The sequence below is a fragment of the Spermophilus citellus genome (genome assembly GCF_964194105.1).
Source record: "Spermophilus citellus genome assembly, chromosome: 3".
NCBI lineage: Eukaryota > Metazoa > Chordata > Mammalia > Rodentia > Sciuridae > Spermophilus > Spermophilus citellus.
In genome coordinates this window covers 110,138,117-110,154,577 of record NC_138184.1, presented here as the reverse complement: position 1 = coordinate 110,154,577, position 16,461 = coordinate 110,138,117, and the positions used below count along the sequence as shown (strand labels likewise).

At 46.0% G+C, this 16,461-nt stretch overlaps 2 protein-coding genes across 4 annotated transcripts in view; both read left to right on the top strand.

Moving 5' to 3' along the window:
• LIMK2 (LIM domain kinase 2) overlaps window positions 1-16,013 on the top strand; it is a 70,989-nt gene extending 54,976 nt beyond the window's left edge. For all 3 annotated transcript variants that reach the window (XM_081282943.1, XM_081282942.1, XM_081282944.1), the window contains 9 exons: window positions 1,008-1,194; window positions 2,105-2,191; window positions 3,846-3,977; window positions 4,170-4,226; window positions 6,630-6,695; window positions 7,723-7,897; window positions 8,629-8,684; window positions 10,190-10,347; window positions 14,244-16,013. In XM_081282943.1, the coding sequence (XP_081139069.1) occupies window positions 1,008-1,194; window positions 2,105-2,191; window positions 3,846-3,977; window positions 4,170-4,226; window positions 6,630-6,695; window positions 7,723-7,897; window positions 8,629-8,684; window positions 10,190-10,347; window positions 14,244-14,388 (1,063 nt within the window). In that variant the 3' untranslated portion in view covers window positions 14,389-16,013. The remainder of the gene's footprint in view (window positions 1-1,007; window positions 1,195-2,104; window positions 2,192-3,845; window positions 3,978-4,169; window positions 4,227-6,629; window positions 6,696-7,722; window positions 7,898-8,628; window positions 8,685-10,189; window positions 10,348-14,243) is intronic.
• SFI1 (SFI1 centrin binding protein) overlaps window positions 1-16,461 on the top strand; it is a 322,241-nt gene that overhangs the window by 19,934 nt on the left and 285,846 nt on the right. The gene's annotated exons all lie outside the window — the stretch shown is intronic.

The window sequence follows — 16,461 nt, the reverse complement described above, 5'->3', positions numbered from 1 at the left end:
AGAGGATTCTTCCCACAGGTTGTTCCCATCACTCCTGGCTGACTTGGTGTTAGTCAGCATGATGGAGTTAGTAGAGGCAGAGCACCAAAGGCAGAGAAGGTCTATAAATGCATGACCTGGAAAAGGGAACATATGGGGGGCTGGAGATCAGTTTAGATACCTTGAGGGCCATCATACAGGATAGAGGGAATGAAGGAAAGAAGATCCAGCAGGTCCATTATGTGCTCTTGTGGGCATGTTCAGTGAGAAGCAAAACAAAAGAGCAAGAACAAGCAAGCCCGTGTGGCAGGACAAGCCAAGAGCCACCCACCTCAGTCCTCTGGGTATCCCAGTAAAGCAGGAGTATACCCCAGAAAGAAGTTTGCAGGGTTTCTGTTCACCTAGTGCTGTGATCTTCAGCCTCCTTGTCCTTTCTTCAATAAATCAAAGTAACAGTCATCAATCATTACTGCTCCCAGATAATTTTGAATGGTAATATGCTGTCACTATAACCTGATTAGTAACTTGAATCAAGCAAATATGGGAGGTAGTCTATAATGCTGTAATATGTTGGGCATTATAAATTAATATAATCTAGTTAATTCTTCCAGGTAGGAAGTACTCAGAGTTCCCCCTACCACCTTTTTTTTCCCCTCCCACTCTGTGTCTCTCTCTGTCTCTCTCTCTCTCTCTCTCTCTCTCTCTCTCACACACACACACACACACACACACACACACAGTTTTGGGAATTGAATCCAGAGCCTCATGCATGCTAGACAGGTATTCTACCACTGAATTACATCCCTAGCATCTGTATTTCCCATTTTGGATTTATTATGCTTAAATAAACTTCTGGTGTCTGCAACTCAAAAGTAGCATCTGTCAATATAAGAGCCCCTGCTCCCCAGTAATGATATCTGAACTACAGATATTGGAACAAATGGATTTACCTGAGGTTTCTACCTTGAGGGTATTCTGACTGGTCTCTGAGGACTATCTCTTCTACCCTCATTTTTCCTCATCCTCAGGCGCAGTAATAGCATCTCTAAGTCCCCTGGCCCAAGCTCCCCCAAGGAGCCCCTGCTGCTCAGCCGAGACATCAGCCGCTCAGAATCCCTCCGCTGTTCTAGCAGCTACTCACAGCAGATCTTCCGACCATGTGACCTGATCCATGGGGAGGTCCTGGGAAAGGGCTTCTTTGGGCAGGCCATCAAGGTGAGCATAGACAGCAGCTTCTGCATTTTTCTGTCCCCCACCTCTCTTGCCTTCTTTTGGGGAGTCCACACTCTACACTGTGCAGGACATCAGGCCTCCTTGGCTGCAAATGATGATATAAGGGTTGCCCTGCCCCACCCTGCCCTAGCCATCTAAAGGCAATGTCACTTCTATAGTGAGCTTGTAGCTCAGGAGACCAGGGTTGGGATGAACTTTTCTGTCAGTAGGGGTGTATAAAGTACCCACAGGCCCCAGTGCTGGTCATGCTGCAAGGAAGAGATGGGGGAATGGCTCCTGCCACCCTGTTTACCTGGTGAACAGCCCAGGGACTAACTTCTTTCTCTTTCTCTCCTCCTCCTCTGCTGAAAGCTGGGAGGGGGGGTCAGGTAAGCCATGTATCTCAGCTTGTGGGGCAGCGGGGCTGGAGAGTTCACCCCACCCACCCGGTTCCTTGGTGCATGTCTGTGGCACTGACCCTCCTTCCCCACCAGACTTCTGTTCACCCAAGTGACTCACTCCAGTACCAGATGACCAGAGCCCCTGCTTGGCTTGGCAGTGTCCCCTCCTGCCTCCTTCCCTACTTTCCTTCTCTGGATTCTTGCCTCTCCTCCGCGCATGCCCAGCTCTCCAGGGAAGAGGGTGTACTTCCCTCAGAGTCCCCTGTTGTCCCATGCTGTGTCCTCCACATGTGGACTCTGTTGGTCTTATGTGGCTCAGTGTATCTTCCAAGGGATGGGACAGCCAGTTGCTTAGTTTTTGTTTTTTTGTGGTGCTGGGGATTGAACCCAGGGCCTTGCGCATGCCAGGCAAGCACTCTATCATTGAGCTATACCACAGCTGTAGATTTCCACAAACAGTTCTCCAGAACTGCCTCTGGTTTCTGCATAATTAATAGTCATCCTCTCTGTAGGTGACACACAAAGCCACAGGCAAAGTGATGGTCATGAAGGAGTTAATTCGATGTGATGAGGAGACACAGAAGACTTTCCTGACTGAGGTAAGAAAGTAGGGTTGGAGCTGCCACTGTGCCTGTAGTCTAAACCACTAGGCAGGAGGATTCCTTGAACCCAGAGTTCAGGGCCAACCTCAGCACTGTAGTGACACCCTCTCTTTTTAAAAAAGAAAGAGCCAGGCATGGTGGCTCACACCTGTAATCCCAGTGGCTTGGGAGGCTGAGACAGAAGAATCGTGAGTTCAAAGCCAGCCTCAGCCACAGCAAGACTAAGCAATTCAGTGAGATGCTGTCTCTAAATAAAATACAAAATAGGGCTGGGGATGGGGCTCAGTGGCCGAGTACCCCTGAGTTCAATGTCCAGTACCAAAAAAAAAAAGCAGGGGGGGAACTGGGGGATGTAGCTCAGAGGTTAAGTGCCCCTGAGTTCAATCCCTGGTACCAAAAAAGAAAGGCTTGGGGGAGGGAGGGAGGGAGAGAGAAAGAAAGTGGAGTAGGGGGTGGGATTTTAGTGTCACCATTGGAAGAGGGTTAGTGGTTTCAAGAGAAAACTTAGTTTGGAATCTCTGTCTTAAAGACTGAGCAGCACTAGAGGAATATCTCTATCCCTTCTAAATTATAACATAATTTATTTGTTCAATGAAAACTTATTTAAAAACAGCACAAAGCCAAGCATCATGGCACATGCCTGTAATCCCAATGACTCAGACTGAGGCAGGAGGATTGCAAGTTTGAGCTGGCCTCTGGCAACTTAGCAAGACCCTGTCAAAATTTTAAAAAAAGAAAAAAGAAAGGGGGGCTGGAGTTATGGCTCAGCGGTAGAGCACTTGCCTCGAATGTGCTAGGCCCTGGTTCGATCCTCAGCGCCACATAAAAATAAATAAATAAAATGAACATATTGTGTCCATCTTCAACTAAAAAAAAAAAAGAAAAGAAAGGACTGGGGATATAGATCAGTGTTAAAGCCCCCACCCCCACCCCTAGGTTCAAGCCCTGGTACTAAAAAAATAAACAAGCTGGGTACAAGGAATGTGATAACAAACAAGATGTGGTTCAGAGAAACTCTCAGACTATGAGAATGATGGATTAAAAAAACAGACCAATTTAATTCCCCACTTGGTGCTACTGTCACCAACTGAACACCCTATAGGGCGCCTAGAATAGGACTCCCAGAAAACTGACACCCCTTGATAATCTATAGTTTTTACCATCCTTCCCACATTCCTCCATGGAGGAGCTTCAGTTGGGAACGCCTGTATTCTAGGTGCTAGAATAGGCCTTTGTTTCATTCTTGGGCCCTTCCACTCCAATTCACCAGCAAAGTTCCTAGAAAGGCAAGATCCCAAGGGCCAAGCCTATAAGGCCGTCCCCATCCACATAGTGGTGTTCTTCCCTCTCCCTGATCCTAGTGCCTGGCCACATCATATAAGATAGGAGAGGGGCTGGGATTGTGGCTCAGCAATAGAGCGCTCACCTAACACAGGTGGGACTGGGTTCAATCCTCAGCACCACATAAAAATAAAGGCATTGTGTTGTGTCCATCTACACCTAAAAAAAAATAAATATTAAAAAAAAAAAAAGATAGGAGGCAGGAGAGGCAGTTCATGCTTGCTGAGCTGACTCCCTGGCAGGTGGAAGGAAGAGGACTTGGTGAAAAGTTAGCCATCCACCCTCTGGCCTTCTCCTACCCCTCACCCAGGTGAAAGTGATGCGCAGCCTAGACCACCCCAACGTGCTCAAGTTCATTGGTGTGCTATACAAGGACAAGAAGCTGAACCTGCTGACAGAATACATTGAGGGGGGTACACTGAAGGATTTTCTGCGCAGTGTGGTGAGCATACTGCCCCATAGTCACCAAGAGCCTTGGCAGGCTGTTCAGAGTGACACCTGTGTCCCCAAAGATCATGTTGGGGGGAACAAGCACAGACAGGGAGGCTGCACTGGCATATGCATACCATGCTGACCCATGGGGCCTGCACCACTTGTGGCCACAGCCCCTGACTGGCATTCCCCTACCCTGCAGGACCCATTCCCCTGGCAGCAGAAGGTCAGATTCGCAAAAGGCATCGCCTCCGGAATGGTGAGTCCAATCTAAAACTCTGCCATCACAGGAGTAGGGAGAAGTGTGAAGATTCTGGACTGCTCTCAAAGACAGATATCCCATCCTGTACATATTGTGTAGGCTGGGTCACTAAGGAGCTGTTAAGTTTCTCTCTCAGGGCCAGTGAAATTGCTTCTGGCCAACTGTTCTCAGCCTACAACCCTTTTCTCAAAGGATTCCAAATCTCTAAAGATAAATGGGGAATAGGCCAGGTAAATTACAGAGGCAAACCATAACACAAGATGGCCTGGTCTTGCTATCACAGAGGTGTTCAAGTGCTGAGAGCCCTTGAAGCAAGCAGAGACCTCATTGCCTAGGAAATCAGAAGGAAGAAATGAGTTCCCAATGAGTTCTGAAGGATGGGCTAGAATTAGATAAAAGTGCACATTAGCAGAGAAGCCCAAAGATTTAGATGATGACAGCAGCAAAAACCTGGGAGGATAAAGGAAGAAACTGTATATATTCCCAGGAATTAATGATCCAATCTTAGCAGTCTTTACAGTTGGCAAGTTCGAAGTGCTTCGTATGTGCCAGGCACTAAGCTGAGGGATTAACACATGTGAACATGTTTATTCTTCACAACCCTCCATTTCCAGATATGAAGCTGAGGCTAAATTTTTAGAGACAGGGCTGGAGTCCTGGGCTGGTTAGTCTGACCCATCCACATCTGAGATTTTAACCACTGTTCTTTACATGAGGTCCATGAAGGCAGTATTAGTTTGAAACAGTAGATTCGAGTTCCTATGTTTCAAAAGATAGATTTTTGTAAAATATTTATTTTTTAGTTATAGGTGGACACAATATCTTTATTTTATTTTTATGTGGTACTGAGGATCGAACCCAGTGCCTCACACATGCTAGCCGGGCACTGTGCCTCTGAGCCACAACCCCAGCCCAAGACAAATAGATTTTTAAGCACTTTTTAAGTAATGTTTCATTACCAGAGCCTCATCTTTTCCAAGGTGAGTCTGGAATAGTCCATAGATTGGGATAGAATTGGGAGAATCTCAGAAGGGATTGTTAGAGAGGGACAGTAAAGCATTTCAGATTTCTAAATTAAGGTACCAAAAATAAATTAAATAATAAATTAAGGTACCAACAGAGGGACATGATGGAGTCTAAATGGAGAAACTGTTTGGCAGTGAGAGAACAGGAGTTGGGGAAAGAGTCAAGGTAACTTGAGATACCTGATGTCGCAGTGATGGTCAGGGAAAAAAAATCTGGGATTGGGAAGACCTTGCATTGGTGCCTCCTGAAACTGATCTGCTAGCAGAACCTTCCACCATCTCCTGGTAGGAAACTATTTCTTTGAGGCAGCGGGTTAGGGATGGGCTGTTGGTCACCTAGTCATCTGCAGAAAAGGAGCAGCTGGAGTTGTGGGACAGAAAAGGCATCCATGTAATGGGTAGAAAGATGGCTTTGAGAAGGGCTGACACTGAGGAGGCTGGAAGGGAAAAAACAGATATACAAAGGTCTTAGGAGCAGGGAACATGGAAAAAGTGCCTACAGCCTTTGAGCAAGGCAGGCAACCAGATCATGAACTCCAGTTTAGAGTGTGTTGCCCCAGGTGTGAACAGTTCCAGGAGGCTAGAGGCTGAAAGCAGCATTGCAGGGGCCTGGAGAAGGAGCAGTGGCTCTTTTTGCATTTGCAAGGAAAGAGAAGGAAAAAAGAAGTGATAAGAACCAAGGTGGAGCCCTGGAGAGGGAAAATAGCTAACAGGAACTTGTTTAAAAACATTTAGATAGAAGAGGGTGGGATGGGGATATGACTCAGTGGGAGAGCACTTGCCTAGCATGTCTGAAGCACTGGTTTCCACCCCCAGTATGGGGGAGGGGGAATGGGTGAAGTTAAAGTATAGGTCCAGAGAGTAGAGTCTCAGGGGAAAGGTGTCATGAACATAGAGCTAGTTAGACCAGGAAGGAGGTCACTTCTTCTTTATTACAGGCAGGAAAAGATCCAAAATGGCTGAAGTCAAGAGATTCAAGGTAGGGGGAAAGGAGGGAGCTTACATCTGAAGGCATTCATTTCAGATGGCCTTGATCTAAGTAAAATGGGTAGAGGTGATAGGGAGCTGCAAGGGCCATGACCCCGTGGCCCAGTGGAATTGAGGACTTAAAGAGAGAGCAATGAGGTCTTAGACCAGCTTTGTTAGTGACTGGTGAACAAAAAGATGGGCAGGAGATGGCAGCAGGGAGGGAGAGGAAACCCAGGCAGCCTTTGTCTTCCAGTTGGTGTTGGAACAAGAAGTAGCTGTGGCGGGGGCTTGAGTCCACTGTTCAGGTTAGGTTCTGAAGCTAGGCAGGGTTGCCCTGGGAATAGAGCAGTTTCCAGAATCAGAGTGTGGTTGGTTTACTGGGCTTTGACTGGTGTTTCTGTTCTAGGCCTATTTGCACTCCATGTGCATCATCCACCGGGATCTGAATTCACACAACTGCCTCATCAAGTTGGTATGTCCCTCACTCTGGGCCTGGCTGGAGCCTCCCTAGGGCCAGCCCTCCTGAATTCCACGTCACCAAGGAAGCTGAGCATGGGTTCTGACTTCAGGTGTTGCCTGAGGGCTCCTTATCTTACCCTTCCTGCTGCTTACAAGGCACTCCTGTCTTCTGGAAGTTCCCAGACACATGCAGATACAATGTGACCTCTTTGAATTCTTTTAACTAGAAGGGACCTCATGGCTGGGAGAGGTGGCTCAGTAATAGAGCTCTTACAAGGCACTGGGGTTGACCCTTAACACTATAAAAAGTTGGAGGGACCTTGGAAGTTCTTTAATAGCATATAGAACCCTGATGATTTACCATTTTTTGCCCCTGTAAAACAGCTCATTGCTAACCCTGTTTTATAGCATTTGAACCTGAAACCTCAATCTGAGGCTAAGAGCTAATAAATTTACAGTGACCAGTTTGAGGCTAGCATTCCTCCCACAACCCCTCAGCTGTGGTTGTTACACTATTGTTACTCCTATTGACTTGCAATCTGGCTTCCCTGGTGTCTACCAACCGGCCCTAGCCCCCACTCTCTGGACCCACACCAAACATTCTTAATCCCTTCTCGCATGACTGCCCTATAGCTATCCCAAAAGCTTATCTCACCAAGTCACCCCCACTAACTGCCTCCACCTTATCATTTTCTCTCTCATCCTGGTTCTAGCAACTACCTCAAATCTTTTTTGGAAAAAGGCAGAACAGGAAAAAACAAAACAAATCCCTGTCCCACCTTTAAATTCCATTCTACAGGTTCCAGAGTCCTACTCCTCCAGGGTTGCTGTGGTTCTATTGTAAACCTTCTCTTGAGCTGGGAATCTGCCAACAGCATACACCAGACTGATAGAAATACAAACGCACAGCCACATCTATTTCTACTGTGACTCTCCTTTGCTGTGTACCTTTGCTCCTTTTCTCTTGCCTATGCCCACACCCTGCAGCCAGGTTTGAGAACATCCCCCACCAAGTCCTGACCTGGTCCTTGTCCAACCAGGACAAGACTGTGGTGGTAGCAGACTTTGGGCTGTCGCGGCTTATAGTGGAAGAGAGGAAAAGGCCCCCAGTAGAGAAGGCCACCACCAAGAAACGCAGCTTGCGCAAGAATGACCGCAAAAAACGCTACACAGTGGTGGGAAACCCTTACTGGATGGCTCCTGAGATGCTGAATGGTGAGTCCTGAAACTCTGAAGGGAATGTCCCTGAGTGAAAACAAGCCACATCTTGTAGCTGAACCCCGAGAACTTCTGGGGAGGCCTGAGAAGTGTAGGGCCAGACATCCAGAGCTGGGGGCTTGATGGTTTCAGCAGGCCAGACCTTATAAACTCCCTCCTCCCTGAGCTCATGAGTGGGCACTGATTATTGTGCCTGACATAGGGTAAAGTCTGGTTTCACAAAAGGCTGGCTTTTGCACCCCAAGGGTGGCTGAGAACTCAGTGTATTCATTGCCCAACCTCAGCTTTTCCTCTCTCCAGGCTGAGAACTGAAGTATGGTGCCCCCTGGTGGATAATACTCAAACCAGCCCAGGCATTCTTGAAAGGCACAGGATTGAAAGGCCTGATGCAATTCTTTTCAGAGTCTGAGGCCCAGAGAAGTTCAGTGGCTTGCCGTGGAACACACAGCTGGCTGAAAGCAGAATCTAAATGAATGTGGGTGCAATTCTTTTCCCCTGTACTATGCAGTTGCATCTGGGCAATGCTGTATAAAGTCTCTCCAAGGCAGGCCACTCAAAACTGAGTAGAAATGATTTTCAAATGGAACCCATATTGGGCAGCCTTTGGGGCATCCCCCAGAACCTGTTCTGTAGTCCTGGTTTTTGTCTCTGGGTTGGCTTGACCTTACACCCAGTGAAGAGCGGTAAGAGATGTAAACTTAACAGTCTACTCTCCTCTATTCCCCAAGGAAAGAGCTACGATGAGACAGTGGATGTCTTCTCTTTTGGGATCGTTCTCTGCGAGGTGAGCTTTGGCACAGAGGCCAGGTCTGAGGCAGCAGGCCTAGCAGCCCTGCCTCATTTCATGTTTGAGGGCCTTTCCTCCTAGGGATGAATAGCTCACCATAAAATCAATGTGATATAAAGTTTTAGTATTTGTAATACATTCCACATTTGAGTCTCATTGGTCCTATGAGAGGACTAAGGAGGTTGTTTCAGGTGAAGAAATGGAGGCTCAAAAAGGGGCAGTGGGTAGTTCTTCGTCACATGGAAGTAAGGGGCAGATGCTCAATTGACATCAGAATTCTAGTAGGAAGCCAGATGTGGTGACACACACCTGGAATCACAGTGATTTAGCGGCTAAGGCAGAAGGATCACAAATTTGAGGCCTTGGAAGCTTAGCAAGACCCTGTCTCAAAAGTGTTTAAGAAGGCTAGGGATATAGCTCAGTGGTAGAGCACCCCTAAGTTCAATACCCAGTACTGGTTTTGAAAAATTTAAAAAAAATTACCAGTAGGAAAGGCAAGGGATTGTTCATGTGCTATTAGTTTTTAGGCCAACTGTAGCCTTTTCCAATTCCCCTCTGTTCGTTGTTCCCCAGGACCTAAACCCATCAACTGGAAGTACCAACCCTGTGGTAGGAACCACTGGATACAGACTGAATCTTAGAAGGATTCCTGCCTTTAGCAACTTAGCAGTCATCCAGCAACAGAGCTCAGTATATCTCAAAGCAGTCAGTCAACAACCTGCTTAGTCCTCTCATAGAACCAATGAGACATTTGAAGGCTTCTGTCATTTCCACAAAGTTGTGAGTGGGAAAGGAAAGGAGAGACTAAGATTGGTTAGAACAATGAAGGAAAGTTTTTGTTGTTGTTTTAGTAATTTTCTTTGTGGAGTGCAGTGGTGCACAGCTTTAATCCCAGCTATTCAAGAGGAAAAGGCAGGAGAATCCCAAGTTCCAGGCTAGCCTGGGCAATTTAGCAAGACCCCATCTCAAAATAAAATTTTTTTTAAAAAATTGCTGAGGATGTAGCTAAGTGGTAAAGAACTTGCCTAGCAAGTAGAAGGCCCTGGGTTCATTCATTCAATCCCCAGTACTACCCCCCCAAAAAAAAGATTCTTCTTTAATAGATGTCAATTGAGCATCTGCTGAGTACAAAGGAGTAAACTGGTGCCAGAGTTTCAGACATGAATCAAACCTAGCCCCTCACCTCACAGAGCCTTGACTCTAAACACAGCCATAAGAGGAACAGGCAGGGCAAGTTGGGATGAGTGGAAGTTGGGAGCCTTTAGGTGCCAATTTAGAACATTGTCCTTCTGCTGTCTTCCATACCCTCCTTAGTAACCAGATTCTCCGTGGAAAGAGAGGTCTGGATTAGCAAATTCTAGAGAGATGAAAGCAAGCAGCTCTTTAATCTAGTTTTTACCACTCCTTCTTTTGTGCATTCTTCTGTTCGCACACCAGCATCCCTTTCCCCTGCCATATAGGTGCCTTCTATAGTCCTTTCTAACCAGCTATTTTATCAACAGATCATTGGGCAAGTGTATGCAGATCCTGATTGCCTGCCTCGTACACTGGACTTTGGCCTGAACGTGAAGCTTTTCTGGGAGAAGTTTGTCCCCACAGACTGCCCCCCAGCCTTCTTTCCCCTGGCTGCTATCTGCTGCAAACTGGAGCCTGAGAGCAGGTTGGTATCCTACCCCTTTCTCCCAGCTTATAGGGTCTTGGGATGCTTCTCCAGCCTTAAGTCGCCTCCAAGATCTTCTCAGGCACAAGGGGCAGCAGAAGCATTGAGCTCAAGATTGCAGCTGTCAAACCCTGAAGCTACCTGACAACTCTGACATATACCAGGTTTGAGGGGAGAGAGACAAAGGCATAGTATCAAGTGAGCTGGATGGGACACAGAGACACAGCTATTAAAGGAAAATTTTCTGGATTTTTTTTTTATTCTGAATTACATCTCTAGTGCTGTTTATTTTATTTTGGGACAGAGTCTCAACTAAGTTACCCAGACTGACCTTGAACTTGCAATCCTCCTGCTTCAGCTTCCCAAGTAGCTGGAACTACAGGCATGTGCTACCAAGTCTGACCTAAATCAAAGTTTAAAAGAAGAAATGTGGGGCTGGAGGTATAGCTCAGTGGTAGAGCCCTTGTCTAGATATGGCAGCCCTGGGTTCAATCCCCAATGCTACAAAAAATTTTTAAAGTGTTAGGGTTGTAGGTCAGTTGTTAAGATTGCTCACCTAGCATACGTGAGGCTCTAAGTTTGATTCCCCAGCACACCCCACCAATTTTTCAAAAATAATAATAGAAGAAAATTCACCTAAGCCATTCTAATACAAGTGACTTCATGCTTTTATATTTCCCTGTCCATAAATGTGCATTTTTTCATAGTAAATAAAATTTTTTATTTTGCTCTGCATTTTCCTACTTACTACCCAGTCTTCTTTATCACTTTTGTTGGCAACATGAAATACTATTAAGAGACTGTGAACGTATTATAATCTATATAATGTAAATGTTCAGATTTTTCCAGTTCCTCATTATAATAGGTACTAAACTGAGAGTGTAGCTCAGTGTTAGAGCGCTTGCCTAGCATGCTTCAGGCCCTGGATTCAATCTCCACCACACCCCGGCAAAAAAACAAAACAAAACAGTAGGTTCTAACTACAATGAGCAACTTTATGCATTATTTTTTTCTTTTCTTTTGTTTATTTTTTTATTTACTAGTACCAGGGATTGAACCCAGGAGCATTTAACCACTGAACCACATGACCAGCCTGTTTTTTATTTATTTTTTATGTGGAGACAAGGTCTCACTAAGTTGCTTAGGGCCTTACTAAATTGCTATGGCTGGCTTTAAACTTGCCTCCTGAGCCACTAGAATTACAGGCATGTGCCACTGTGCCTTGCCCATTTATTCTTTTAAAAAGTCTTAAATTGGACATAGTGGTATACACCTATAATCCTAGCAACTTAAAGGGCTGAGGCAGGAGGATCACGAGTTTTGAGGCCAGTCTCAATAACCTAGTGACACCTTGTCTCAAAAAATAAAAAGGGCTGGGGTAGGGTGGGGCTGGGGATATAGCTCTGTTGGTAGAGTGCTTGCCTCACATGCACAAGGCCCTGAGTTCAATCCCCAGCACCCCGCCCCCCATAAAGGGGGAGGCTTTGGGGGCTTGGGTTGTAACTCAGTGATAGAGCACTTACCTCACACGTGTGAGGCACTGGGTTTGATTCTCAGCACCACATACAAATAAATAAAATAAAGGTCCATCAACAACTAGATAAAATATTTAAAGAAGAAAAAAAGGCTGGGGATTAGCTTGTAACTCAGTGGTACAGCACTTTCCTAGTATGCAAGGCTCTGGGTTCAATCCCTAGTACCATGCATAAAAAAATGTCTTCTTAAAATTGCCTTAATTCTTCTCAAGTGATGGCTTTCAATATTACCAAAGTTAGCCGACATCTTTTTTTTTTTTAAAGAGAGAGTGAGAGAGGAGAGAGAGAGAGAGAGAGAGAATTTTTAATATTTATTTTTTTAGTTCTCTGTGGACACAACATCTTTGTTGGTATGTGGTGCTGAGGATCGAACCCGGGCCGCACGCACACCAGGCGAGCGCGCTACCGCTTGAGCCACATCCCCAGCCCCCCACATCTTTTTTTTAATATTTATTTTTTAGTTGTAGTTGGACACAATACTTTTTTTATTTATTTATTTTTATGTGGTGCTAAGGATCGAACCCATGGACTTGCCGTGTAAGGTGAGTGCTCTACCGCTGAGCCACAACCCCAGCTCTAGCCAATATCTTTTTTAAGTTCATGCATTAGAAAACTAGAATCCTTGTTGTCTTCTTGCTATCAAATATCAAAAATCATGGGGCTTGCCAGGCACAGTGGCGTACACCTATGATCCCAGCAGCTCAGGACTGAGACAGGTGGATCTCAAGTTCAAAGCCAGCCTCAGCAAAAGCGAGGCATTAAGCAACTCAGAAACCCTATCTCTAAATAAAATATAAAATAGGGCTGGAGATGTGGCTCAGTGGTCAAATGCCCCTGAGTTCAATCCCTGGTACCAAAAAAAAAAAAAAAAAAAAATCATGGGGCTTGCCAGATATGGTGGCATATGCCTATAATCCCAGTGACTCAGGAGGCTGAGGCGGAGGATCATAAGTTCCAAACCAGCCTCAACAATTTAGTGAAACCTTGTTTCAAAAATAAAGTTAAAAGGCCTGGGGATGTAGCTCAATGACAGAGCACCCTGGATTCAATCCCCTGTACCTCAAAAAAAAAAAAAGTCATAATCATAGTGCTGAGAATGTAGCCCAGTGGTAGAATACTTGCATAGTATGTGTGAGATTCTGTGTTTAATCCCCAGCACCACACACACAAAAACAAACATTTATTATGTTGGACTAGGGATTTTGGGCTATTCCAGGCACACGTTTCTACCACAGAGCCATATCCTCAGTCCTTCTAGTTCTTTTATAGTCCAGAAGACAGCAATCCTTCAATAACAACAGTGTTAACAACTTTAAAAAAAATTGTGGGGGCTGGGGTTGTGGCTCAGCAGCAGAGTGTTCTAGCACGTGCAAATCCCTAGGTTTGATCCTCAGCCCCACGTAAAAATAAATAAATAAAGGTATTGTGCCCAACTACAACTGAAAAATAAATATTAAAAAAATTGTAGAACTACACAATATTTGTTTGCTAATATCCGTTCTGAGTCATTCTAAATGCCTGTGTATATTCCAAAATATATATATTAAGTGCCTACCATGTGCTAGGTGCAATTCTAAGTGCTTGAATTACAGTGCTGAAAAAAACAAAGGTGCCTACCCTCATGGAGTATTCTAACAAGGAGATTGGGGCTGAGGATGTTGCTTAGTGGTAAGCACATGCCTCCCAAGGGGAGTTCATAAACAACAGAAAATAAACTATATTGAATATTTAGAAGGTGACAAATGTTGTGAAGAAAAAGTCAATCCAAGTAAAGAAGATTGTTTAGGGTACAATTTTAATTTTAAACATGGATTGCTGTCTTCTGGACTATAAGAGAACTAGAAGGGCTGAGGATATGGCTCTGTGGTAGAATGAGTGCCTGAAACACCCAAAATCCCTGGTCCAACATGATAAATGTTTTTTGGGGGGGCCTTGCTAAGTTGCACAAAGAAAGTTTTTTGGTTTGGGGGGGCCAAGATTGAACCCAGAGATGTTTAACCACTGAACAACATCCCTAGCCCTTTTATTTTTTAGAGATGGTCTCAACTTTGCTAAGTTGCTGAGGTTGATCTCAAAGTTGCAGTCCTCCTGCCTCAGCCTCCTGAGTCACTGGGATTACAGGCATGTACCAGTGCATCCAGCTGGGCCCGCCTTCTCACAGTGTTATCCTTAACCTTTACAGTAATCCTGTGAGGGAACAGTAACATATTATGCCCATTTCTCTTGGAGGCATAAGGAGGTTAAAGGATTTGCCTGAGGTCATAACCAGGAAGTGACTGAGCCTCTGCCTGGATTCCTTTCATACCACCCCATGGTCCTACTGATTTCCATCTGCCTTTAATTCACCCCATTTTTTTCTAGACCAGCATTCTCAAAACTGGAGGATTCCTTTGAGGCCCTCTCCCTGTATCTGGGAGAGCTGGGCATCCCACTGCCTGCAGAGCTGGAGGAGCTGGACCACACTGTGAGCATGCAGTACGGCCTGACCCGGGATTCACCCCCCTAGCCCCAGCCCAGCCCCCTGCAGGGGGGCGTTCCACAGCCAGCACTGCCCCTCTGCACCCTGTCCCTGCTGTGAGCAGGACTGTCTGGGCTTCCTGTGGATTGGCGGCTTGTTTAGAAGCAGAATGAGCCATCTCTACTACCTCCCCAGGAGGCGAGCAGGCGCACACCAGGAAAACACATCTCTCTAGGTTTTGGGGCCTGGTTACTGTCTATAAGTCCAACACTCGCCTGAAAGCTGTGAAGAAGAAAAAGCCTGGACTCTGGGCCAGGAGGAATCTGTTACTCGGGACCCCTTGGGAACTCCCTGGCAATGGGATTCCAGGAGGCTCTTGCTTACACTACTTGACATGACTTGGACCTGCTGGGCAGGATCCCAGGGTGAACCTGCCTATGGGCTCTGAAGTCTCTGGACTAGCTGAATTGAGGAAGGACTTCAAGTAGGAGTGTGGATGAGAGGAAGACTGGTGGCCAAGTGGCACTTGAAGGGTATAAAATGACAGTGATATTCCCCATTTCCACTCCATGTTCTGAGTAGGGTGTGAAGAGTATGATGGAACTGACCAAGAATCTTAAGAGGGTTAATTTATACTATCTGCCAGCGGGTGGCTCTAGCCATCTTAGGAACCATATCAATGTGTGAGGATCTTCCACTTTGTGTTCTCAAAGTGTACTACTAGAGACTGGCTGAGAAATTCTGGGTGGCATCCTTTTCTCAACAAACAGTCACCAAGAGCACAGAAACTGACTGGAGGCTAGAGAGAAAGAGGTTCTGTCCTTTAGAAAACCCATATCCTGGCTTCAGTCACCCATAACTCATACTCTGGTGGGTTCCTCAGTCAAAAGCCCGAGACATTTTACCTAGAACTAGATGAGTTCTGGAGGATTGTATGGCTTTGTCACAGGCCTAAGGTCTGAGGCGGGGGTTGGGGTGGGTGTCTCACAGTCTCTTGGCCCCACCCTTATTATAACCACTGCTCACCCATCAACATTCCTATTCCAAATAGCAACTTGGATTGGGATGAGGTGGTGGCAGAATCTCAGATCTAAGACACTGAGACAGCTCCCTGAGCTTGGTCATCTGGCTTCTACCTCCCTTGTAGGCTGGCCCAGCTCATAGCTCCTGACTATGCCTCCTGAGCCACACTCCAGGGCCACAGGCACTGGAAAGCCCTGGAGGAACCCTCCACCTTGGTTCCCAGACCTCAAGGGATTCTACAGCACAACTAGATTTGCCTCTCCTAAGTGTCTGTGAGCTTGCACCATATTTAACAAATTGGGAATGGGTTTGGGGTATAAATGCAATGTGTGATGGTTGTATTGGGGGTGGGGGGTGTGATACAGAAGAGTGGTTGCTGTTAATATTATCTTGTTGTATCTATTGGGTGATATGTGAAATAATGTACATAGACTGGATGAATTGGGGGATGTCATTTCTGGCCAGAGTTTAGACTATACTTCTGTGTAGAGTTTGCAGGTTTGCTGTAGGGTTGAGTCCTGGACTTCCAGCAGCAACGTGGTTTAGCGTTGTATGGTTGGTTGTGCTTTATCTGTCCCCAGCAAGTGTGGGAGTGGTGGGCCTGACCTGGGCCATTGAGACTAAATAAATAAATTAAGCTGTTAACATAACTGACAATACTGAGAGTGAAAAAGTGACTTGGGGCCTGACTCGGAGACAGAAGTATGGAACATCTGCTGGCCACCTTTCCATCCAGGCCATATGACTCCCCATAGCAGGGGGTTTTCACACTCCCAAAACTAGTTCCCATCTCCTGAGGCAGACCTCAGCCTGCTCCAGAGAATGTGCACATCTTACCTGAGGCAGCCCCTTTTGGGAAATAGGGCTATGACCTCATCTTGTTTCCACAAACTACTGTGCTGGCTCCCACCTGCCAGCCAAGTCCCCAGGAGCCCTCAATTCCTACCTCTTAATATATGAACACATACAGCCTGGGTTTCCTGGCTTTGTTTCCACAGGGCTATGTACCATCTTAGTGATGGGGAGAAACACATGCATTTATCCCACCCTGTGTGTAGGAAGTGCGTCTGGTCCTGAGGGATGTTATGGAAGACTGAC